The sequence below is a fragment of the Notolepis coatsorum genome (assembly GCF_963971535.1).
Source record: "Notolepis coatsorum genome assembly, chromosome: 6".
NCBI classification, from domain to species: domain Eukaryota; kingdom Metazoa; phylum Chordata; class Actinopteri; order Aulopiformes; family Paralepididae; genus Notolepis; species Notolepis coatsorum.
The window spans coordinates 181,055,314-181,081,536 of NC_140170.1; the positions used below are offsets into that span (position 1 = coordinate 181,055,314).

General features: G+C 43.8%; 1 protein-coding gene across 1 annotated transcript in view; it reads left to right on the top strand.

Annotated features, from left to right (window-relative positions):
• The window catches only part of LOC311229847 (mitogen-activated protein kinase 14A-like), a gene marked incomplete at its 3' end in the record, with an annotated part of 103,114 nt that extends 77,151 nt beyond the window's left edge, over positions 1-25,963 (top strand). The window contains exons 4-11 of the mRNA XM_084315920.1: positions 3,905-4,016; positions 5,626-5,655; positions 7,201-7,248; positions 7,461-7,575; positions 9,336-9,407; positions 20,800-20,879; positions 25,683-25,761; positions 25,866-25,963. Coding sequence (XP_084172046.1) covers positions 3,905-4,016; positions 5,626-5,655; positions 7,201-7,248; positions 7,461-7,575; positions 9,336-9,407; positions 20,800-20,879; positions 25,683-25,761; positions 25,866-25,963 — 634 coding nt within the window. The remainder of the gene's footprint in view (positions 1-3,904; positions 4,017-5,625; positions 5,656-7,200; positions 7,249-7,460; positions 7,576-9,335; positions 9,408-20,799; positions 20,880-25,682; positions 25,762-25,865) is intronic.
• Positions 25,964-26,223: the final 260 nt, after the last annotated feature.

Consider the following 26,223-nt stretch of genomic DNA (forward strand, 5'->3'; position numbering starts at 1 on the left):
AATGACAGCATGTTGTATAGTGTTAGTCCTTGTATCTAGAGTTCAGTCAGTCAACTAGAGAATGACAGCATGTCTCCATTTGTATTTTCTATTGTTGTTGGTGGGGCGACCCATTTGTTTATGTTTGGATGACTGATTGGGCCTTTAAATCCAGTTCCTATAGCTCAGAATGTGCTGAAGTAGCCTGAGCATGTGCACTAAGCATATAGCCAGTCTCCATGGTAACAGTCAATTGGTCATCATCACTATGGAAATACCTGTGTGTGTGTGTGTGTGTGTGTGTGTGTGTGTGTGTGTGTGTGTGTGTGTGTGTGTGTGTGTGTGTGTGTGTGTGTGTGTGTGTGTGTGTGTGTGTGTGTGTGTGTGTGTGTGTGTGTGTGTGTGTGTGTGTGTGTGTTTCACAGTAAATACACATACACACGCGCACACACACAGCGTCACACCTGAACGACAGCTTAAGACATCTCTCCTCACATAAGCAATTAGACACAGAGACAGACCAGGAGACGTGTTGTTTGCACATTTTGACTCGTCTCCTGCTGCAGTGTAGTGGATGGAATCACCACGCCATCATATTACACCATATTACATCATATTACATCATATCGCATCATATTATACCATATTACATCATATCACATCATATTATACCATATTACATCGTATTACACCATATTTTTTTTCTGCCTGCCTGCCTGTCTGACTTCCAGCGAGGAACAGGACAGTGAAACACCATAATCCTCAAAGTGTGCAGATGTTGTTGACTCAGGCTAGATGGTGTGGGCTGTGATGTAACAGACACACACACACCTGTACACGTCATGTGCACGTCACATGCGTGCACACACCCACACACCTTGGTTTGGCTACAGAAATTCTACAGAAGGTTAATAGTTATAGGATTTTGACGACTTATCGGTGAGGCCAGTCGATGTAACCTCTCAACCACAGATGCTCTCATCCCTTTTCACAAGATAACTCACTCAACATGGAAGAAAAAGCATACAAATCTACTAACAAAGCCTTGCTCGACTAACACCAAACTGACCCCATTAATCCACTGGGGGAGGGGTGGGGGGGGGGGGGGGGGGCAGCCCTGTTGGTTTAGTAGCAGAGATGCAAATCAGTGATGAAGTGTTTTGTACTGTTCTGCTACTACTACACACACACACACACACACACACAGAGAGCAGGTCGCCTATACTCCGGCTGAACAATATTGACTACATGCCACATGTTTCCAGTGGACATTGTGTGCTGCTGTTACTCATACTGTCTTTATATCAGACCTAGGGTTGACCTAGTGACTACAGTCCTTTATATCAGACCTAGGGTTGACCTAGTGTCTACAGTCCTTTATATCAGACCTAGGGTTGTCCTCGTGAGTACAGTCCTTTATATCAGCACTAGGGTTGACCTAGAGACTACACACAGTCCTTTATATCAGACCTAGGGTTGACCTAGTGACTACAGTCCTTTATATCAGAACTAGGGTTGACCTAGAGACTACACAGTATTTTATATCAGACATAGGGTTGACCTAGTGACTACAGTCCTTTCAGACCTAGGGTTGACCTAGAGACTACACACAGTCCTTTATATCAGACCTAGGGTTGACCTAGAGACTACAGTCCTTTATATCAGACCTAGGGTTGACCTAGAGACTACAGTCATTTATATCAGACCTAGGGTTGACCTAGTGACTACACACAGTCCTTTATATCAGACATAGGGTTGACCTAGAGACTACAGTCCTTTATATCAGACCTAGGGTTGACCTAGAGACTACATTCCTTTATATCAGACCTAGGGTTGTCCCAGTGACTACACACAGTCCTTTATATCAGACCTAGGGTTGACCTAGTGACTACACACAGTCCTTTATATCAGACCTAGGGTTGTCCCAGTGACTACACACAGTCCTTTATATCAGACCTAGCGTTGTCCCAGTGACTACACACAGTCCTTTATATCAGACCTAGGGTTGTCCCAGTGACTACACACAGTCCTTTATATCAGACCTAGGGTTGACCTAGTGACTACACACAGTCCTTTATATCAGACCTAGGGTTGACCTAGTGACTACAGTCCTTTATATCAGACCTAGGGTTGACCTAGTGACTACAGTCCTTTATATCAGACCTAGGGTTGTCCCAGTGACTACACAGAGTCTTAGTTAGTCACAGGATATTGTCGCCTAATCAATTAGTTGATTTGATCGACATATCTATAATATTATTTTTTTCCCCACATTATTGTAGTTTCGATGAAGGAAAACATGTCGGAACAGCCCAGTCTGCCAGTGGTCTGCCGTGCCACAATCTGCCCATTTCATATTCTAATCATCTCTCAACAGGACAATATAAATCTAATCTAACGTCGCAAGGCAACATCTGTACAGCATTGAGACGTATGACATCACTGATCATCCACGAGTTCACACTGCAGCCCATCGCCACACAACAACGCTTGCTAACGCATAACGTTAGCCAACGACAAAACTACAGCACGTCTTGCGATTTACTCCTCATTAGTAACAACACTGATGTCCAGTACAGTCCTCGTCTTCATCATTAGCAGCAGTACAGTCTTCATCATTAGTAGCAACACTGATGTACAGAACAAGTCCTCGTCAGTGTGGACAGTTGGAGACGATGATGCAGACACCCGCTCTCAAAACACACGGCATGTGCAGCACAGATAGTGTTGTTGTATTATTTTTATTATTATAATATTATTATCATAATTATAATTATTATCTTCTGACATGACAATGGAGCCACTGTCTCATGTGTTAACTTTTTTACATTCAAATTTTTTAACATTTTTACACATTCACCCTATAAAATGAATACATAACAATATATATATATACAGGTGCAGCTCAATAAATTAGAATATTGTGTAAAAGTTCATTTATTTCAGTAATTAAATTAAAAAAGCTAAACTCATATAGTATTATATATTCATTACACACAAAGTGAAATATTTCATGCCTTTTATTTGTTTTAATTTAGATAATTATGGCTTACAGCTCATGAAAACCCCAAATTCAGTATCTCAGAATTTTTTTTATATTACATAAGACCAATCAAAATATATATATTTTTCATATAGAAATGTCGGGCTACTGAAAAGTGTGTTCACTTAGTACTTACAGTAGTTGGGGCTCCTTTTGCACAAATTACTGCATCAATACGGCGAAATAAATTGACTTTTCCACGATATTCTAATTTATTGAGCTGCACCTGTATGTGTATATATATATATATAAGAATGAACCATTTAACAGTTAAGACTATGGTTAATTAAAAAATTACTAACTGGATACCCGTGCACATCCCTACCACCCATCGTGGTGTCCTACATGTAGCTCCAGGATGTGCATCTTGATGACATCATCACGAAAGTCTTGCCTCTCTGGTATTCAAACAACTGATAGACTGGGGGACTGGCTGTTCCGGGGGGGTTCACATGCTTTCGAGCAACACTGTACTTATTGTACTTATCTTAAGCCTATTCTTATGTTTGCACTTTCTACATTACACTACTTTAATTGTCTTTTATACCTATTCTTATGTCTGAACTTTATGCATTGCTTTTATTCTGTCAACTGTATGCTCATTTTATGCTATTTGCTTTGAAGCACTTTGAGCTGCAATCCATGTATGAGAGGTGCTATATAAATAAAGTTATTATTATTATTATTATTCAGCTTTCAGTTCATATGATAGAAATACATTATTGATACGCAAATTCTATGTTTTAAGTGCCTAGTGGTGTCCGGTATTAACAATAAGACAATCACATTTTAAATGGTTTCACAGTAAAATCACGTTATGGTTCATGTTATGTCATCTGTGCTGTCCTGATTGCTGATTGGTTGCGGTTGTGTGATTGGCAGGTACCTCGTGACACACCTAATGGGGGCGGACCTCAACAACATCGTCAAGTGTCAGAAGCTGACAGACGACCACGTCCAGTTCCTCATCTACCAGATCCTCAGGGGGTTAAAGGTCAGCTGCCAGCGTTTCCATGGGAACATGGAACCACAACTGTTCTCTTAAAAAGTTATTTCAGAGGTTGAGGGTTGAGGGCCGGGCTATATATATATATATATATATATATATATATATATATATATATATATATATGTCCTAACTGTGATATCGTATTGTGGATTTATTTAATAATCTTTTACATTGAGAATTGTGATACACAATCTTTTCGCTCTAAATCAATGCTAAAAAGCAGAAAGTATGATTGATTTCGAGTCTCACCATCTAGCACGCACTGCTCTGTTGTTCTATAAGGTAATTTAGAACTGTACTTTGTAAAGAAACTCAGTGTTAAGAGCGATGCACTGCTCTGTTGTTATTAGGGCTGACCTTAATTTTTTTTTTTTGGAATTCTAAGCTTCGGGGCCGAGATTCAATTTTAATTCGAAGCTTCGAGATTTATTATTATTATTTTTTAAATATTTTATTTTTAATTTCTTTTTTAATAAAAAAAAAATGTAATCTTAGACAAACAAAACACTGCTTTCATGTCATTTCAGTCATGTACCACAGCCCCATCTCAGGCCCCGTTTAGACGGAAATGCTAGCAGGTGAATCCGCAAAAATCTTTTTTCGGATGTGCCTTTCGTTTATACGGAAACGGCGTTTTTACGGGGTGAAACCGTAAAAAAGTGAGACCACCTTCCAGGGTGGAATTCCTAGAAACGATAAACCTTTGCGCTCTCATCTAAACTGTCAAACCGCATAAAACGATGACGAAAGGGTTGTCAAGGCTCTCGTCGCGTGTACTGCTTACATCACAGGCATGCGCCAGTAGCCTAGAAGCGTAAATAAAGCATGTCTGATTCTATCCATGGCGATCACCTGAAGGCTACATTGGCAGTACTTTTAAATACACAAGAATCTGTCCCGCGGCGTGACTGGACCCACTGTCTGTGAGTGACTCTGCTTTGGTCCAATCACATTCCCCACCCACAGTCTGCGAATCAGAGGCAGAGTAGGGCGGGTCTTCACAGCACGTCATGTGACATATGCGCCAATCGTGTGACAGCAGGGCTCCGTTGTCTCGAGTTGTTACAGCCTCGTCTGCACGGAGAATTCCACCCCAAAACGCTCGTCTAAACGCAAAATTAAAAGTGAAACCGTAAGACGACTTTTGCGGTTTCTGTTCAGACTCTCTCCGTCTAAACGTAGCCTCAGTCATGTACCAGCCCCCCTCTCAGTCATGTACCTGCACGACTGGTGGGGGGGTGCTTAGTAAGAGATGTGATTGGGCCAGCCCAGTGTCAGTCAGTACAAATGGGCCGCTGTTCCAGCCTAGTAGTGGGCCGGTCGTTGACCAAACTTGACCAAAGATTTTCTTTTTTTTTCTAATTTTCTTTTTTTATTTTTAATAGTTACAAATAGTTACCAAGGTCCAGACCTCGGTGACCTCATAGCTGGCTACGGCCATGCTCGCTTATGCCTGTATTTTTTACTGTTGTGAAGCACTTTGAACTGCAATTTCTGTATGAAAAGTGCTATACAAATAAAGTTATTATTATTATCTACATGATCAGATGCTGTGCATCCTTTAACAACCCTCTCGTCTGGTTTATCTCCGCAGTACATCCACTCTGCAGACATCATCCACAGAGTGAGTCGCACGCTTCTATAAAAACATTTGAGTGACTGACTGTGTCTAGAGTCCAGTGTGTGATGCATAACTTTCCTCATGGCCTGTGTGGATCCTGCCTCTCTCAGAGTGGATCCCACCTCTCAGAGTAGATCCCACATATCAGAGTGGATCCCACCTCTTTCAGAGTAGATCCCACATATCAAGTGGATCCCACCTCTCAGAGTAGATCCCACCTATCAGAGTAGATCCCACCTATCAGAGTGGATCCCACCTATCAGATTAGATCCCAACTCAGAGTGGATCCCACCTATCAGAGTAGATCCTACCTGTCATAGTGGATCCCACCTATCAGAGTAGATCCTGCCTATCAGAGTGGATACCACCTCTCAGAGTGGATCCCGCCTCTCAGAGTAGATCCCACCTATCAGAGTAGATCCCACCTCTCAGAGTAGATCCCACCTCTCAGAGTAGATCCCGCCTCTCAGAGTAGATGCCACCTCTCTCAGAGTAGATTCCACCTCTGAGTGGATCCCACCTATCAGAGTAGATCCTGCCGATCAGAGTAGATCCCACCTCTCAGAGTAGATCCCACCTCTCTGAGTGGATCCCACCTCTATCAGAGTAGATCCCACATCTCAGAGTGGATCCCGCTTCTCAGAGTAGATCCCGCCTATCAGAGTAGATCCCACTTCTCAGAGTGGATCCCGCCTCTCAGAGTGGATCCCGCCTCAGAGTAGCAGCAGATATGTGTGGATCACTTGATCTCCATGTAGGATCACGTGATCTCCTTGACCCCCACCCTACCACTCATTGTAATGTGAAGTGATACTAGATCAACTATACTGTTATTTAAGACACTGGATAAATACTAGGGGAGTGTAACGACACAATGATTCATTATTTGTGTTGCATCCATACTGCAGAGCTTTAATTGTAGATCATATTTATATTTATATGCACGCCACACAGCTTGGTTTGGCATACCCCCCCACTCTACGCTGATGGGATGCCCAGTTCAGACCTAGAGAAGAGGGGGAGAGTCGTCGACACAGTTTTATATTTCAATACGCCGTATTGATCGTGAGTGGTTTTGAATTTCCGACTCTGTATTGAGATTGTTACAACCCTAATAAATACTTTACAGTGTAAACGCTGTAACTGGTTTAAACAAGCTCCGGGACAGATGTGATGTAAACATGATGATGTCCCATGATGCAGTGTCAGTGTCACTACAACCAGATACCTCTCTGGCGTTGCCATAGCAATGTTATGACCTCTCGTCTCCTGTCTCTCTCTTTCTTTATCTCTCTCTCTCTCTCTCTCTCTCTCTCTCTCTCTCTCTCTCTCTCTCTCTCTCTCTCTCTCTCTCTGTATACCCCCCCTCTATCTCTCTTTGTGTCTACCCCCCACTCTCTCTCTATGCCCCTCTCTCTCTCTCTCTCTCTGTCTACCCCCCCTATATTGCTCTCTGTCTACCCCCTCGCTCTCTATCTCTACCCCCCCCCCTCTCTATCTCTCTCTCTCTCTGTTTCCCCCCTCTCTATCTCTCTCTCTCATCTGCAGGACTTGAAACCCAGCAACCTGGCTGTGAACGAGGACTGTGAGCTTAAGGTGGGAGACAGGAGATGTGGTCTCTGCTTACAAATGAGCTTCTACAGGAAGTAGCTTATTGAATAAATACATATATCTGTACATCTTGTTTTCTCTCATCTCTCTGTGTCTCTCTCTCTCATCTCTCTGTCTCTCTCTCTCTCTCCTGTCTCCATCTCTCTCTCTCTCGCTCTCTCGCTCTCTCGCTCTCTCGCTCTCTCGCTCTCTCTCAGATCCTGGACTTTGGTCTGGCGCGGCACACGGACGATGAGATGACCGGCTACGTCGCCACACGCTGGTACCGCGCCCCGGAGATCATGCTGAACTGGATGCATTACAACATGACCGGTACACACACACACACACATACACACACACACACTATACCATATACGTACATATGATAACTACTTAAGTGAACAGAATATATATAGGCCTATATTTATATATAAAAAAAGAAGAAATCATAAATGCAGTATCACTGTCGATACGTAATAGTACACATCATTTGAGATCACACGCACAGATCGCTGACAGTATAAGCAGCTGTTTGATTAAAATCAATGTATTATCATATGTATTATATTTATGTATTGTCATGTTTAATATGTATCATCATATTTATGTGATATCATATTTATTTTTGTATCATCATATGTATGTGCTATCATATTTATTTATGTTGCATAATTTATGTATTCACGTATTATATTTATTAATTTATGCATAGTCTTATGTATGTATCATCGTATTTATTTATGTATTGACATATTTATTATATTTATAAATGTATGCATTGTCTTATTTATGATTTATCATGTATTCTATTTATGTATTATCTTATTTATTTTATTTATGTATTATCTTATTTATTTGATTAATTTATGCATTTTCATGTATTATATTTATTTTATTTATGTATTATCATATTTATTTTTTAATTTTTATTTATTTATTAAGGATTGCGCTTGAAATTAGACCTTCATGCTTAACACTTTGATTACCGGCCATTAACATGGTAAAACGTGGTTAAATGCCAGCACCCACTTCAATGATAGCGTTGTGAACGCATAATCTCTGTCTTAAATTATGGCTATGTGTCTAATCTGCCCGTCGTTTATCAATGACTTGTTTGCAGTCAACATTGTCGAAACGGATTGTTTTTTAATCGCTTCATTTCCGTTTTATAGCATTTTGAAAAGCCCTCGTTTTCAAGGAAAATATAAAGATTCCGTGATAATCTGCATTTACTGGAATATTCTGGCATACACAAAAACGTTGTCATTTTTCTGCCTATTTATGAATCGTTTTCAAATAAACGCTATATTATCGATAGTATATGTGTATTTATGCACGCTATAGAAGCGGGCTGAAATATTGATTCTCATTTCCTGATCGCACACACACACACATATGGGACACGCTGATATCTCTGTGAAAAAAGTTCTGATTATCCCAAGACTGGTAAAATAGATTCCTTACCTCAGATCAGATGTTATCCAAAAAGATTATTCCAATTCCTGATCGCCATTCCAAATATCGATCGCGTTTATTGATTCAGCGTTGGGTGCTGGAAATACATAATCCACGCTGTTCTGATGGTCGGCGATCACAATGGATTCTTCAGTTGGCTTGACGGAAAAGGAAAATGAGGAAACTGGCCCCCCCCCATCATCAGTCTAAACTAATGGGGTGCAGTACCACAGGGAGAGACGATAGGGGGCGGTATCTTCCCAATTGAGCTCAGAGAGACTCTGCAACACTAGCGTGAGGCTCGATTGATGAAATATGAATTCAAATCGGCAATAAAAAAAATACGACAAACAAACGCTATATAGCGTTGCCGGCACTCAAAGGGCGGCATGAACTAATGACAAAACGTGTTGCTGGCACTCAAAGTGTTAAAAGTAGTGACTACGGTCATTTTCTTCACGCCTTTGTGAAGTTCTGTTGTGTTGACTCCAGTGTGTGTTATGTTGAGTCCAGTGTGTGTTGTGTTGAGTCCAGTGTGTGTTGCGTTGAGTCCAGTGTGTGTTGTGTTGACTCCAGTGTGTGTTGTGCTGAGTCCAGTGTGTGTTGTGTTGACTCCAGTGTGTTGTGTGTTTCAGTGGACATCTGGTCAGTGGGCTGCATCATGGCTGAACTACTTACCGGCCGAACGCTGTTCCCCGGCACAGACCGTATCCTTCCGCCACGGTTATAACCACACGCTGATGAAAATAGGCCCCTTAGATTAAACCCTTGTAAATCTATGAGGGAGCAGATAGATGGTGCGCAGCGTCATAGATTCATCAAATAGTTGTGTTGAATGCTGCTCAGTCCTCTGCACTGCCTCACTTTCACTCTTACACTCACACTCTCTCATTCTCACTCTCATTCTCATTCTCACACTAACTCTCACTCTCACACTAACTCTCTCACTATCACACTAACTCTCACTAACTCTCACACTCACTCACTCTCACACTCACTCTCACACTAACTCTCTCACTCTCACACTAACTCTCACTAACTCTCACTCTCACACTAAATCTCTCACTCACTCGCTCTCACACTCACTATCACACTAACTCTCACATGCACTCTCACTCTCACACTAACTATCTCACACTCACTCACACTCTCACACTCACTCTCAAACTCTATCTCACTCTCACTCACTCTCACACTCTCTCACTCTCTCACTCTCACACTCACTCTCAAACTCTATCTCACTCTCTTTCACACTAACTCGCTCACACTCACTCTCACACTAACTCTCACACTCACTGAAACACACTCTCACACTAACTCACTCGCTCACACTCACCCTCACTCTCACACTAACTCACTCACCCTCACACTCACTCTCACACTAACTCACTCACTCACCCTCACTCTCACACTAACTCACTCACTCACACTCACCCTCACACTAACTCACTCACACTCACTCTCACACTAACTCACTCACTCACACTCACACTAACTCACTCACTCACACTCACACTAACTCACTCACACTCACTCTCACACTAACTCACTCACACTCACCCTCACACTAACTGACTCACACTCACCCTCACACTAACTCACTCACTCACACTCACCCTCACACTAACTCTCACACTCACTCACACTAACTCACTCACTCACACTCACCCTCACACTAACTCACTCACTCACCCTCACACTAACTCACTCACTCACACTCACCCTCACACTAACTCACTCACTCACACTCACCCTCACACTAACTCACTCACTCACCCTCACACTAACTCACTCACTCACCCTCACACTAACTCACTCACCCTCACTCTCACACTAACTCACTCACTCACACTCACCCTCACACTAACACTAACTCACTCACTCACACTCACCCTCACACTAACTCACTCACTCACCCTCACACTAACTCACTCACTCACCCTCACTCTCACACTAACTCACTCACTCACCCTCACTCTCACACTAACTCACTCACTCACACTCACCCTCACACTAACACTAACTCACTCACTCACCCTCACACTAACTCACTCACTCACACTCACTCTCAAACTCTATCTCACACTCACTCACTCACTCACAGTAGCTGCCTGGCTGATAATGCTACAGCTTCTCTATTACTAAGACACACACATGGACACGTTCTTGCGTTGTCAGCATACACATGTTTTCTTTGACTGATACATTTTATGGCTTTGATGCCAGCTTGTGATTTACAGCCGGGACTCGTAACGGAGTGTAAATTAAATATGTGCTATGCGTGACTTACAGTATTACTGACTTACCTCTGTGAAACTGCAATCAGTTGCATTAGTCGAGAAAGTGTGTGTGTGTGTGTGTGTGTGTGTGTGTGTGTGTGTGTGTGTGTGTGTGTGTGTGTGTGTGTGTGTGTGTGTGTGTGTGTGTGTGTGTGTGTGTGTGTGTGTGTGTGTGTGTGTGTGTGTGTGTGTGTGTGTGTGTGTGTGTGTGTGTGTGTGTGTGTGTGTGTGTGTGTGTGTGTGTGTGTGTGTGTGTGTGTGTGTCAGCAGTCCCCTGTGGTCTGACTCAGCTGCCCACTGTGCTCCTCTGCTTCCAGTACACTTTAATGTTTCTCCTTATTTCCCCAGCAGGACACACACACCAGGCCACACACACACTCACTCACTCACTCACTCACTCTCTCACACACACACACACACACACACACACACACACCAGGACACACACACACACACACACCCACCAGGCCACATACACACACCCACCAGGCCACACACACACACCCATCAGGCCACACTCACTCACTCACTCACTCACTCACTCACTCACTCACTCACTCACTCACTCACTCACTCACTCACTCTCACATACACATTACACACACCCACCAGGCCACACACACACACAAACACCCACCAGGCCACACACACACACACACACACACACAGCAAAACAAACGTAGAAATAGCCCCTGACAGCTGCTAATAGGGTCACAACCCTTAACACTTTGAGTGCCAGCAAGGGACGCACGATTTAGCGCTTGAGTGCCAGCGCTGTAGTCAATGGGAGGGCGAGCACATTTGCGAATGCATAAACTATCTTAAATTATGGCTATGTGTCTAATACACCAGTCGCTTATCAATGACTTGTTTGCAGTCAACATTGTCGAAACGGATTGTTTTTTAATCGGTACATTTCCGTTTTATACCATTTTGAAAAAAGCAATTTTTTTTAAACTTCCAGAAAAAAAGGTGATTCTGCAGGAATCACGCTTTAGTGGAATACACAAAACACATTGTCATTTTTCGGGCCGATTTATGAATCGTTTTCAAATAAACGCTAGATTATCGATAGTATACAGTATGTGTACTTATGCACGCTAGAGAAGCGGGCTGAAAAATCGATTCTCTTATTTTCTTATTTCAGCACACACACTCACAGCCACACACACATATGGGACACGCTGAGATATAGGTGAAAAAAACTCTGATTATCCCAAGACTGGTCAAATAGATTCCTTACCTCAGATCAGATGTTCTCCAAAAAGATTATTCCAATTCCTGATCGCCATTCTAAATATCGATCGCGTTTATTGATCCAACGCTGGGTACTGGAAACACATATTCCACGCTGTTCTGTGGCTCGGCAATGAATGGGATCGTCTCCGGTTACATGCCTGACAAGTAAAATGTGGATTCCGGAGTCTTTTTTTCCCATCCATTTCATTCAGTCCAATCCAATGGGTGCAATACCATCCGGCGAGACGATAGGGGGCGGTATTTTCCCTGTTCGAGCTCCGATAGATCCCCACTGGTAACGTGAGACTAGATTGATGAAAAATGAATGGAAATCGATAATAAAAAAAATAACGATTAAATAACGAGATTTCTCGTTCTTGGCACTCAACGCATGGCATGAACTAACAAGATTTCTCGTGGCTGGCAATCAATGTGTTAAGAAGCAGCAAACCCAGCGTGGGGCGTCTGGTGTTACATCATGCTCTGCACTCATCCACCCCAATACCACACGCTCACGTCAATGTGGCTGTGTGTGTGTGTGTGTGTGTGTGTGTACTGTGTGTGTGCACTCTTACCATCTCCAGATTACACAGGCAGGAGGCAGAATTATCCACTTGTAGAGCTTGTTTAGTCCTTGTACACTATCTCTCTCTCGCTCTCTCGCTTTCTCTCTCTCTCTCTGTACTGTGGGACACATGTTGTTGATTAAGTCACCATTTGTTGGACTAAAGCCTGGGGTCAGCTCCAGCTGTTAGACTAAGACTTTCAGCCCTAAACCACAGAGTAACTACCAGGTGCCTCCTCTCTCTCCACTCCTCTAGTAGTCATTATGATCCTCTCTCTCTGCTCCTCTAGTAGTCATTATGATCCTCTCTCTCTCCACTCCTCTAGTAGTCATTATGCTCCTCTCTCTCTCCACTCCTCTAGTAGTCATTATGATCCTCTCTCTCTCCACTCCTCTAGTAGTCATTATGATCCTCTCTCTCTCCACTCCTCTAGTAGTCATTATGATCCTCTCTCTCTCCACTCCTCTAGTAGTCATTATGATCCTCTCTCTCTCCACTCCTCTAGTAGTCATTATGATCCTCTCTCTCTCCACTCCTCTAGTAGTCATTATGATCCTCTCTCTCTCCACTCCTCTAGTAGTCATTATGATCCTCTCTCTCTCCACTCCTCTAGTAGTCATTATGATCCTCTCTCTCTCCACTCCTCTAGTAGTCATTATGCTCCTCTATCCACTCCTCTAGTAGTCACTATGATCCTCTCTCTCTCCACTCCTCTAGTAGTCATTATGATCCTCTCTCTCCACTCCTCTAGTAGTCATTATGATCATCTCTCTCTCCACTCCTCTAGTAGTCATTATGATCCTCTCTCTCCGCTCCTCTAGTAGTCATTATGATCCTCTCTCTCCACTCCTCTAGTAGTCATTATGATCCTCTCTCCACTCCTCTAGTAGTCATTATGATCCTCTCTCTCTCCACTCCTCTAGTAGTCATTATGATCCTCTCTCTCCACTCCTCTAGTAGTCATTATGATCCTCTCTCTCCACTCCTCTAGTAGTCATTATGATCCTCTCTCTCTCCACTCCTCTAGTAGTCATTATGATCCTCTCTCTCCACTCCTCTAGTAGTCATTATGCTCCTCTCTCTCCACTCCTCTAGTAGTCATTATGATCCTCTATCCACTCCTCTAGTAGTCATTATGATCCTCTCTCTCTCCACTCCTCTAGTAGTCATTATGACCATCTCTCTCTCCACTCTTCTAGTAGTCATTATGACCCTCTCTCTCCACTCCTCTAGTAGTCATTATGATCCTCTCTCTCTCCACTCCTCTAGTAGTCATTATGATCCTCTCTCTCTTCACTCCTCTAGTAGTCATTATGATCCTCTCTCTCCACTCCTCTAGTAGTCATTATGATCATCTCCACTCCTCTAGTAGTCATTATGCTCCTCTCTCTCCACTCCTCTAGTAGTCATTATGATCCTCTCTATCCACTCTTCTAGTAGTCATTATGATCCTATCTCTCTCCACTCCTCTAGTAGTCATTATGATCCTCTCTCTCTCCACTCCTCTAGTAGTCATTATGATCCTCTCTCTCCACTCCTCTAGTAGTCATTATGATCCTCTCTCTCCACTCCTCTAGTAGTCATTATGCTCCTTTCTCTCTCCACTCCTCTAGTAGTAATTATGATCCTCTATCTCTCCACTCCTCTAGTAGTCATTATGATCCCCTCTCTCCACTCCTCTAGTAGTCATTATGATCCTCTCTCTCTCCACTCCTCTAGTAGTCATTATGATCCTCTCTCTCTCCACTCATCTAGTAGTCATTATGATCCCCTCTCTCTCTCTCCACTCCTCTAGTAGTCATTATGATCCTCTCTCCACTCCTCTAGTAGTCATTATGATCCTCTCTCCACTCCTCTAGTAGTCATTATGATCCTCTCTCTAGTAGTCATTATGATCCTCTCTCTCTCCACTCCTCTAGTAGTCATTATGATCCTCTCTCTCCACTCCTCTAGTAGTCATTATGATCCTCTCTCTCTCCACTCCTCTAGTAGTCATTATGATCCTCTCTCTCCACTCCTCTAGTAGTCATTATGATCCTCTCTCTCTCCACTCCTCTAGTAGTCATTATGATCCTCTCTCTCCACTCCTCTAGTAGTCATTATGATCCTCTCTCTCTCCACTCCTCTAGTAGTCATTATGATCCTCTCTCTCCACTCCTCTAGTAGTCATTATGATCCTCTCTCTCCACTCCTCTAGTAGTCATTATGATCCTCTCTCTCTCCACTCCTCTAGTAGTCATTATGATCCTCTCTCTCCACTCCTCTAGTAGTCATTATGATCTTCTCTCCACTCCTCTAGTAGTCATTATGATCCCCTCTCTCTCCACTCCTCTAGTAGTCATTATGAGCCTACTAACCTCTGATGTGTGGCTGACCTTAAGGAGCGTGTGATTGGTCCTAAGTGAGGCTGACCTTAACACTTTGGATGCCAACAACGAGTATACTCGTTATTGCCCGCCATGCGTTGTGCGCCAACAACAAGGGAACTCGTTTTTGGGATCAATATTTTTTTGCCATGGCATTCATAATTCATCCAGCCTCCCCCCGGGACTCAGCTGGACCCTGTTCTGATATTGCAACGCCTCAATACCGCCGCCTGGTGATTTTGGGCAAATTACACTCCACGCCAAACCGGAAGTGGCGCTCGGTGCATCAGGGAAATTCCTCCGCCAGGGAGATATATTGTAACGTGGATCCAGACAAACACTCGAGTACCGTACTTTTCGGACTATAAGCCGCGGCTTTTTTCCCCATTTTTCGACCCTGCGGCTTATATAACGGTGCGGCTTATATGTGGACCAAACCCTAAAATATTGCTTTTTTTACTGCATTGAAATGTTATTTATCTGTTCCCTTATTTGCTAAACTTAATACAACTTGTAAATGAGTTAATTCTTGTTATTTGTCCGACAGTATTGTGACAATCCCCTCTGTGCACGAACCCTTACATATGGTAATTAAACATTAAAACACCTGCGGCTTATAGTCCAGTGCGGCTTATATAGGTACCGGTATGTACACATCATTCAATTTAGCTGCTGCGGTTTATAGTCAGGTGCGGCTTATAGTGCGAAAAGTACGGTACATTGGGATCGCTTTCAAAACGCAATAATCAATATGATTTTGCCGTTTATTGCGTCATACAAACGGGAAATGGATCTAGCAGATCGACGTCAAATAATTGGAATATTTTTCCTCCAGTCTCATCGGCGAACAGTAAGAGGTTATTTTAAGCCTGGTTGTTTATTTATTTCACTGCAATCCATCTGATCAACGTATCAACCCATACTAAAAAAAGATGCTACTGACAATCAAGGAATTATAAATTACCCCCCCCCCTTTCCTTCACGCATGATGAAGCATAATGTATAATGTATACCGATCATATATATTTGAATTTTTTAATATAGCGTGTATAGGAAAGAAACGCCAATCGATAATCTATCATATACTTGCGTTTTAGGAATTACTGCAGACAACCTTAAAAACATACTTATATGCACGACGGTATTAACAAAACAATGTATGAATGAAAAAATATAACGTTCCCACATCCGGAACGATAGATACCCGATGTTGAATGGGCCATAGTAATGTCGATATAGCTATAATATTTAAAAGCTTATAGCCCTGCAAAGAAGGTAAACATCTCCATAGGCTTACAGCGGTGGCAGAGAGGGCACAAAGAGGGGCATACTGCGTGGCAGACAATGTGTTAACACATTGACCGCCAGCGCTTTGTTCAATGGAGAGAATGGCGTGTTTGCGAGTGCTAAAACTATATTAAATATTATAGTTATGGATCTAATAACGTTGTCGATTGTCAGTGAGTTTCTTCTGGTCAACATGCAAAAAACTGATTATTTTTTCATCCGTACATTTCCGTTTTATACCGTGGTGAATATGAGTATAGTTTGAGTGATTCTGAGTAATCCCAGGAAAAGACGCGAAAACAGCGTTTTAGTTAAATCCACTTATCCACTTGCCATTTTTTTCGCCTGATTATCGAATCTTCCTGAAATCAATGCTAGATTATCGTTATTATGTCTCCTCATGCACTCATGAAAGGGGGCTTGTAGCGGGGCGCCCCTCCGTGCTGTGATGTGACCAACGGGAAACAGCACACACACATTCCACACAGACAGCTTCGATCGCGGGAGAAAAAAATATCAGATCAACGCAAGATTGGATATATACTGTCCTTACCTTGTCTCTGATGTAATGAGAAAAAAAATAATCCAATTATCTGATCGCCATTCCAAGTACTGGTCGCGGAGGTCCGTCCCACGTTATCCGGCATTGCATATGAACGAGGGGGGGGGCAGCCTAGTTGATGCATCGTTGTAAGCGCTTGTCCTGCCGGAGTATTTAAACCCCGCCCGCACGGCTCAGCTCGGCCCAGAAAACAAACTACATAGTTTCAAATGGAGTGCAATATCGGCCGCAAGGCGTTAGAGGGCGGTATTGACCGTCTGCCAGCTCAGACACATTCAGAACAGCATGCACAGTCTGCCCCGATGAATTATGAATGGCAATAGCGAATAAAAGAAAAACGGATCCAATAACGAGTATACTCGAGTCGTGGTTGGCGCTCCACGGTTGGACGGCAATAACGAGTATACTCGTTTTTGGCGCAGAACCAGTTAAGGAGCGTGTGTTTGGGTGAGGCTGACCTTATGGAGCGTGTGATTGGTCCTAAGTCAGGCTGACCTTACGGAGCGTGTGATTGGTCCTAAGTGAGGCTGACATTACGGAGCGTGTGATTGGTGCTAAGTGAGGCTGACCTTACGGAGCGTGTGATTGGTGCTAAGTGAGGCTGACCTTACGGAGCGTGTGATTGGTGCTAAGTGAGGCAGAACAACACATGGGAGATCATATTGAGTATCTCAGTATCAACGTAAGGAAGGATGTTTTTAGAAACACCAGGGAGATCTAATGGGAGGCGATGACGTTGGGTTTTAAACCTACAGCAACGTAGCAGGAATGCTAATCACAATATCTGCTAACGTAATCGCAACATATGTACTTTGTTATTCTTCAGTCCTGGTTCTAACTATGTTTCTGTGTCCACTTCCACATGTCCCGTTCAGATGCGTGTTCACTTCAAAACTCTCAGCCTTTCAGTTCATCGTGACTCGTTGTATTCCAGCGTGGACAGGAAGTGGGACACATTCGTTCCGGTTAACGGCTGAACTTTTGCCCCGCCCCCTATACTTTAGCCACACCCCCTCCACAACTCTCACATCGTCATACTCTCTTGTGGGAGAGTTAATCTGCACTCGTGATCGTAACATCTACAGTTCAGTGTTGACTGATACGTACAGTAAACTGAGTCTGAAGATGGCAGCACATAACGGCAAGTAACGGCACATAGCGGGTCAGCGTTCGTGACGTGCCCTGCATATGAAATCACAAGTCTGCCCCGTTGTTCTGACCAGGATTAGGTTCCTTTTGCCCCCTTGATGCGAGCACACACTGAGTCTGACGTTTCTTTCATCCTTCTCTCCTGAACCAATACTCCCCATCCATCCCTCCCTCCCTCCCTCCCTCCCTCTCTCTCTCTCTCTCTCTCTCTCTCTCTCTCTCTCTCTCTCTCTCTCTATCTCTCTATCTCTCTCTCTCTCTCTCCCTCCCTCTCTCCATCCTTCCCTCCCTCCCTCCCCCTTCATGTTGGTGTGTTAGACATTGCTCAGTTGAAGCTTATTGTGATGCTGGTGGGAACTCCAGCGGCTGAGCTCTTGATGAAAATATCCTCAGTCTGTGAGTGTCACGCCCCCCCCACCCCCACCTTCCTCCCGCTCGCCTGTGTTTGGGATGCCTCCATGTTGCTATGACAACAGTCTATCTTTTCTAATGCCACTTAATACTACCAGACTTGTTTCTGATTACGGCGTCTCTCTCTCTCTCTCTCTCTCTCTCTCTCTCTCTCTCTCTCTCTCTCTCTCTCTCTCTCTCTCTCTCTCTCTCTACCTCTCTCTACCTCTCTCTACCTCTCTCTCTCTCTCTACCTCTCTACCTCTACCTGTTTTGCTCTGAATGACCTGATTAAAGGGAAAATCCACCCCCGGAATAGAAGTCACGTTGTTTCTATTCAGGTCGTCACGGTGATGTCACTGGGATGCAGACACTAAGACAGGTCGTCACGGTGATGTCACTGGGATGCAGGACACTAAGACAGGTCGTCACGGTGATGTCACTGGGATGCAAACACTAAGTTCTGATGCAGAGCTGCAGTCACGACGTCTCGATGAATGAATGATCATTACATTTATAGAGCGCTCTTCTAGACACTCAAAGCACTCCCCACAATGTAGGGTAGAAGTTGCCTCCTTCAGCACCACTGGTAGCACCCAACCTTGGGCTACAGGCTCAACGGCTACCATACACTGGCACCAGGCACACGGCACACTACACCAGCGGTTCTCAAACTACAGGGTCGCGACTGAAATTGGGGTCGCGGGTAGGTGACAGTGGGGTCGCGCATTGGCAAAAAAAAATCGAATGAAAAAACATCAAGCGAAAATCCGCCAGCCCAACTCGGATAGAGTTTTCCACCTACGGGCCGCTGTGTGTATTTGTCATGTCTCGCCCCTGCATCGACGGAGGCACAGTATTTCAATACACATCTCATACATCCTGCGCAGGTATAATCACTGAGGCCACGTCTGGTCTTGTGTGAGTCAGAGGAGCGCAAAGTGCCGTGACGTGCATGCACGAGCGTGCGTGCGTGACAGCCCTGCGCAGGTATATTGTCTGGTCTTTTGTGAGTCGATGTGTAGTGTACTCAGATATTTGTGATCGACACTGTCTCGTAACTAAAGCACTTCCAGGGGGGGGGGGGGACTTTCCAGGCCAAGCATATTTCAAAGGGAGTTTATTTACTTTGAGATAGCCCAACATAGCCATCAATATCTTATGCCAAATTATTAGGGCCTATTACAAACAAATAAATAACTGTCAGAGTCCTCATCTGCACCTTCCGTGTGTGTGTGTGTGTGTGTGTGTGTGTGTGTGTGTGTGTGTGTGTGTGTGTGTGTGTGTGTGTGTGTGTGTGTGTGTGTGTGTGTGTGTGTGTGTGTGTGTGTGTGTGTGTGTGTGTGTGTGTGTGTGTGTGTGTGTGTGTGTGTGTGTGTGTGTGTGTGTGTGTGTGTGTGTGTGTGTGTGACCTCCATTGGCAGTGTTGGATCTGGCCTCGTGTGCCATATAAATACAATGTATAACTATTTATATTATTATTAAAGGTTCAGTTTATAGGGATGTAATCTAAGGGACATTTAGTATTGGCTCAGTCATTTATAAATGCATGCCATCTCTCTCTCTCTCATTCCCACATTATCGTTGTCCTCTGAACCACCCCAACCAACCACACTCTCAGACATTTTGACCTGGTAGTGTCTAGATCCCATTGCCTGGAAGGACCTCGACTGTAACTGGTCAGGTTTGGGTCAAAGTAAGGCGTTTGACTCGCAGCCCGACGACTCCGAGGGCCGACCTATGTCCAGGTCACGGCGGAGGATCTTTCCGGGGGATGGGATCTAGACACTAGACACTTTTGACCTCCCGTGTTATAGGGCTGTTCCCGAAGCCTGTTTTTGGGCTTCAAACTTCGTCAGGGTTTTTCGAACGGATGTTCAAACCTTCGTTTTTAATAATAAAAAAAAGAAATCCAAAAGAATAAGAGAATTTATTTTTAATAAATATATAACATTTACATTTAGTCATTTAGCTGACGCTTTTATCCAAAGCGACTCACAAGTTCTGTACGATAACTCATCAGTTTTAATACTATAATATTAGTGTAGCCTAATCTTTACCTGCAACTGTGAAGAAAAACTCCACTGGTTTAAACAGAATGAATAGACGCATACAAAAGAAAATGATATATAAAAAAAGAAAAAATTCAAATGTTGATTTAGAATTCGAATGCCAACGTAACGAACGAAGGTCCGAACGTTCGAACGTTTGGGCTCAGCCCTCCCGTGTTGTTGTGACGCCCCTTGACCCTGGAGCTGCAGACATCAACCAGCTGCAGCAGATCATGCGTCTGACGGGCACGCCACCGGCCGCGCTCATCGGCAGGATGCCCAGCCATGAGGTGAGGGCCTCCGTCCTGCCAACGCTTCCACTCATTCAACCTGTGTTTAACCCTTTCACTGCCACACTACATAAGGTTAACCCTTTCACTACCACACTACATAAGGTTAACCCTTTCACTACCACACTACAGAAGGTTACCCATTTCACTACCACACTACAGACTGTTAACTACAACCGTCTGTAGTGTGGTAGTGAAAGGGTTAACCTGCTGTAGTGTGGTCGTGAAATGGTTAACATGCTGTAGTGTGGTTGTGGAACCTTCTGTAGTGTGGTAGTGAAATGGTTAACCTTCTGTAGTGTGGTAGTGACAGGGTTAACCGTATGTAGTGTGGTAGTGAAATTGTTAACATTCTGTGGTTGTGAAAGGGTTAACCATTCGTTATGTGACAGTGAAAGGGTTAACCTTCTGTAATGTCTCTGTGGAATGGTTAACCCTTTGGTAGTGTGGTAGTGAAAGGGTTAACCAGATTTTTTTTTAAATCATCGAGATTAAAAGTGACCTGGCCAAGAAGTACGGCATAAACACATTAGTTTCAGACAAAAAACAAACGTTAAAACATTCAGACAAGTGAGCTCATGGATGTATACGCACAGTTCCAAGGAAATAAAATACACTCTTGTCAATTAAAACATTTACAGTTTCCTATGGTCTCAGATTCCATGGTCTTCATCATATGTATATGTAATTTAGAGTTAATGTATCCTGTAGTTTAAGCTCGTCTTGCAGGCTATTCCATGCAGATGGAGCACAGGGTTCGCACAAGGACCTTAAAGTGCTTAAAAAGTCCTTGAGATTCAAATCAACCATTCCCATTGAAAGTTTTGTTCATCCATGATAAAAACAATTCTGAATCTAGAAATATTTTTTTTGTATTTAAAGTGTAACTAATTGTCGGAAATTGGTTTTAAGCCATAAATATTGCATCAGATTTATTTTTTCTATAAAAAACAGCATTTAAAAGTGAATTGTATCCTTTTAAATGCCCTTTTAAAATGAAAAACCGTGCTTAGAAAATCACTTGAAAGTCCTTCAATTTCATTTTGCAATGTCTGTGGGAACCCTGGGAGCAGAAACCCCAAAAGCCTTCATTCCAATATCAGAATAAAAATGTGCCGTTAATAAATGGTCCTGTGATCGTAGCCCATAAGAACTTTGATTTGGAATCAGAAGGCAAGACAAGTAGCCAGGAAGTTGACCTAAAATGGCTTTGTAGATGAACGGAAGCGGACAGTGACGGTTAGCCTTCGTTAGAGGTGTTAGTTGGACAATGCCTAGGCTAACTGTCACTGTCTGCTTCCATTCATTGTGCTAAGCTAGGCATGTGCAGCCAGATAGCTTTCTACTGAACGCACAGAGAGGAACCGTCGGTAGTGTGATAGTAAAGGGTTAACCTTCTGTAGTGTGGCAGTGAGAGGGTTAACCGGCAGGGTTTCTTGAACTGCAATATGAACAGGCTGACTCTAGAGCTATGTGGCAGGGCCTCAGAACGATGACAGATTACAAAGGCACCTCCCTCAAACTGAACAGTGACATCTCCTTAGCAAATGATCTCAATACCTTCTATGCGAGGTTTGAGGCTGGGAATAACAGCACCAACCTGCAAACCACTGCAATAGAGGGGGGGGGGGCGCTGCTGATGGAGACTCAGTGTTCAGGATATCAGGAAGGCAGCAGGACCGGACGGTATCCCCGGCCGCGTCCTAAAAGTCTGTGCCGACCAACTGGCCCCTGTATTCACTGACATAAACCTGTCCTTAGAACAGGCTGTCATCCCCACCTGTCTGAAGAAGTCCACCATTATCCCTGTACCCAAAAAATCCAAGCCTGCTTACCTCAACGACTACCGCCATGTAGCTCTCACCTACATAGCCAGGAAGTGCTTTGAGAAGCTAGTGAAGGGCTACATCTGCTCCTCCCTCCCCATCAACCTGGACCCCCTGCAATTTGCATACCGCCCCAACAGGTCCACGGAGGACGCCATAGCCCATGTGCTGCACACAGCAGCATCACACCTGGACAAGAGGCAGGGGAACTATGTGAGACAGCTCAGCATTCAATACCATAGTCCCCTCCAAACTCATAGCCAAGCTCAGGGACCTGGGCTTAAACTATGACCTCTGCCAGTGGGTCTTGGACTTCCTGACGGGCAGACCCCAGGTGGTGAGAGCAGGCAACTGCACCTCCTCATCCATCACTCTCATCATAGGGGCCTCCCAGGGCTGTGTCCTGAGTCCCCTCCTCTACTCCCTGTACACACATGACTGTGTGGCACAGCGGAACAACAACACAATCATCAAATTTGCTGACGACACAGTAGTGGTGGGCCTGATCTCTGCAAACGACGAGAGGGCCTACCTGGAGGAGGTTAAGGTTCTAGCGGGATGGTGTCAAGAGAACTGCCTCTCCTTGAACGTCAGCAAAACAAAGGAGATGATTGTGGACTTCAGGAGGTCGGGGGTCAGGGACTACAGCCCCCTCAGCATCGATGGGGCTGAGGAGCGGCACGGTGGTGTAGTGTTTAACACTGTCGCCTCACAGCATTTATGGGGCACCGGTTGAGAGAGTGAACAGTTTTAAGTACCTCGGAGTCCACATACTCCGAGGATTTGACATGTACCACACACATTGACAGTGTTATCAAGAAGGCACGACAACGCCTCTACTTCCTTAGGCGCTTAAGGAAGTTCAACGTGAGTCAGAAGATCCTCAAGAACGCGGCACGGTGGTGTAGTGGTTAAACACTGTCACCTCACAGCAAGAAGGTCCAGGGTTCGATTCCCGCTTGGGGACCAGGTTTCCATGATGCCAATTACCCAGGTGGGGTATCTCCAGGCCTTTCTGTGTGAGTTTGCATGTTCTCCCCCGTGCTCGCAAGGGTCCCCCCCCCCCCGAATAAGATATAACCCAATGGAAAAACATGCACAACAACAAGATCGCTAACGCTGTGGCGTTCCTTGACGAAGACGGACAGGAGCACTTGGATTGGTCCCCTGGCGCGGCTCATGTTGCGCCTGTCTGCTCCCGGCTGTCCTTGGGGGGGGGGGGGGGAGGACGACGGTATGGGCTAATCGCAAGAGACGAATCGCATACATGCATCGCATGCATGCCGATTAATGACCTCTGAGCAGGTCCTAAATTATTATTATTATTACTCATGCACAATAGAGAGCATCCTCACTGGCAATATCACCTCCTGGTTTGGGAATAGCACTGCACAAGACCGCAGCAGACTACAGAGAGTGGCCCGTTCAGCCGAACGCACAATTGGAGGGGGGCTTCCCACTCTCCAAGGCATTTACAACAAGCGGTGCATGGGCAAGGCTAAGAGAATAATCAAAGACTCCAGCCACCCAAAACAACTGCCTCTTTGAACTGCTGCGGTCAGGCAAGCGATACCGGAGTCTCATGGCAAGCACAGAGAGACTCAGAAGGAGCTTCTATCCCCAGGCCATCAGGATGCTCAATGAACAATGATTGCTCAATGAACAATGAATGAACAATAACAGGCCAGCAACACACCCACAGCACACACACACACACACTCACTTTAAATAAACAACACACTGTAGCACCCACGTTATCACACTTTACACCTTTATATTTATATTGGTAAGGGAACTGCACATCTCTCATTCCTTATTCCTTATTGCACCTCACCACCACAACGGTGGCACCACAAGCTAAGCTATACCTCACTATTTGTGTACCAGATGTACATATGGTATATAGAGTATACTGAACAATTATTGTTTACACTTGTGTTTACTTGACTTCTTGACTTTCTATTTTTTACTTATACTTATTTATACTATCTTATTATTATCTAGCTCAGGAGCGAAACAGAAGGAAACATTTCATGCAAAGTATTCTGTATTTCTGTATGACAAATAATAAAGAAACTTGAACTTGAAACTTCTTTGTGTGTGTGTGTGTGTTCATCTTTTCACCATGACCGCAATCCAACCAATCAAAGATATGAGTAAATTCCAAAGGATTTAAAATGCGTTTCTCCAGAAAGATCGACCCACAAAAGACTCTCTTCCTGGGCAGCTTTTCCTACATCAGGTTTAAGATAAGATAAGATATTCCTTTATTGATTCCTTGGGGGAAATTCAGGCATCATAGCAGCATGGGGGAGGGGAGGTACAGGTAGTAGAAGACATGGTGCAGGTCATAGAATTATAGAACAGTGGAGAAGTAAACATTTAAATAGAATAAAAAGGCAGTGTAAACTATATAACAATATAATTAACTCTGGACATGCGCATATGGGCAACAAGCTGCAAGGTGAGGGTATGTATGCCCTCTGTTATATTTGCCCTACAATAGATATAGTTACAATATATAATCTAATAATCTAATATATTATCTAAAAAAAACTAAATGCTAAATATATAATAACTTTAATAACTATTTGTATAGCACTATTCATATAGAAATTGCAGTTCAAAGTGCTTCACAACAGTAAAAAAAAAATACAGGCATAAGCATAAAAAAGATAGAGGTAGCAAGGTAAGGTAAATCACAGTTTTTCACATTAGGATCTACCATCCCAATAAGCCTCTCTGTTTACGGTTTCATTCAGTAATACAAATAATAAAATAGAATAGACAGAGTAAAAAAGTGCAGTTTGATTCAGTTTAAAAATAGGCTAAAAATAATAAAATAGATAAAATAGTTACAATACAACAGAGCAGTGCATCGCATCTTGACACGTTGAGTTTCTTTACAAAGTTCTAATATAACATCAAATAATATATGCAGGTTTATTTAGCAGGTTTGTTGTTCTCTCCTTCGCAGGCGAGGAACTACATCCACTCGCTGCCCCAGATGCCCAAGAGGAACTTTGCTGATGTGTTCATTGGCGCCAATCCACAAGGTAGGTATTTATTTATAGGGTTTTCTGTTGAGTGTCTTTGTCATGCAGTATACATGCCTGTCTGATGCCCTCTAGTGGTGCTCTGGAGTCATTGCTATATATAGTCCCTGAACCACTCGCTGGATCCCATTACCTCATGCACCATGACCTCATCCGAGATCGCCTCACGCACGATGACTTCATCGGAGATAACCTCTTATGAATGCTGACCTCATCTGAACACCTTGTGTAAAATATAGTATTGTGGAATCTTGCTACAGCCTCTCAGTCTGAACTCTCTTTCTGCTTTTCTCTCTCTCTCTGTGTCTCTCTCTCTGTCTATCTGTGTCTCTCTCTCTCTCTCTCTCTCTCTCTCTCTCTCTCTCTCTTCTCTCCTCTCTCTCTCTCTCTCTCTCTCTCTGTGTGTCTCTCTGTCTCTCTCTCTGTCTCTTGTGTGTATCTCTGTCTGTCTATATGCATGTC